Source organism: Phalaenopsis equestris, unplaced genomic scaffold (genome assembly GCF_001263595.1).
Source record: "Phalaenopsis equestris unplaced genomic scaffold, ASM126359v1 Scaffold189323, whole genome shotgun sequence".
Lineage (NCBI taxonomy): Eukaryota > Viridiplantae > Streptophyta > Magnoliopsida > Asparagales > Orchidaceae > Phalaenopsis > Phalaenopsis equestris.
In genome coordinates, this window is record NW_018209272.1 from 1 (window position 1) to 691 (window position 691).

Here is a 691-nt window from a genome sequence, read left to right on the forward strand (position 1 = left end):
TTTTTTTTTTACAGGCGCAGAGCATCGTAGCGCCAAGCGCGTATATTTCAACGGCGACGGTGTTGCTGCATTTAGTGCTGAGTTGGCTCGTCATTTACAAGCTCGGTCTCGGTCTTCTAGGCGCATCCCTTGTTCTCAGCCTTTCCTGGTGGATTATAGTGGTGGCGCAGTTCGTCTACATTATAACAAGCAGTAGGTGCCGGCTCACCTGGACCGGCTTCAGTTGGCAGGCCTTTTCCGGTTTGCCGGTCTTTCTGAAGCTGTCAACGGCTTCGGCGGTCATGCTGTGCTTGGAGACGTGGTATTTCCAGGTGCTGGTGCTCATCGCTGGGCTGCTTGAGAACCCGGAGCTTGCGCTCGATTCGCTCTCCGTCTGGTGAGTGGTTTATGGTTGAACCGGAAACGGTTCGGTTCTGTTGGACCGGAGTTTGGTATGAATTGAATTGAGTGACCGGCATGGGAGTGCTTCTTGGGGAATTGAACCAGTGGGAATCATAGCTTTATCTCGATTAAGTAAATGTTAATTAATATATAATTAGGTTTGTTCATAAATCATAAATTACAGTAAATTTTTGTAGTAAGACTCGGATATGGGCCTATACACAGTTTATTTTCTTATCTTCATCGTTAACAACTTAACATTATTTATTTATTTATATATATATATATATTTGCCGCAAATCATGGCCTA

General features: G+C 44.9%; 1 protein-coding gene across 1 annotated transcript; it reads left to right on the forward strand.

Annotated features, from left to right (window-relative positions):
* Positions 1-8: 8 nt before the first annotated feature.
* On the forward strand, positions 9-468 carry LOC110034519 (protein DETOXIFICATION 40-like; the record flags this gene model as incomplete). Its single annotated transcript, XM_020738772.1, has 1 exon — positions 9-468. A coding segment is annotated over one exon (372 nt), but the record flags the coding sequence as incomplete, so codon positions are not given.
* Between the last annotated feature and the right edge of the window lie 223 nt (positions 469-691).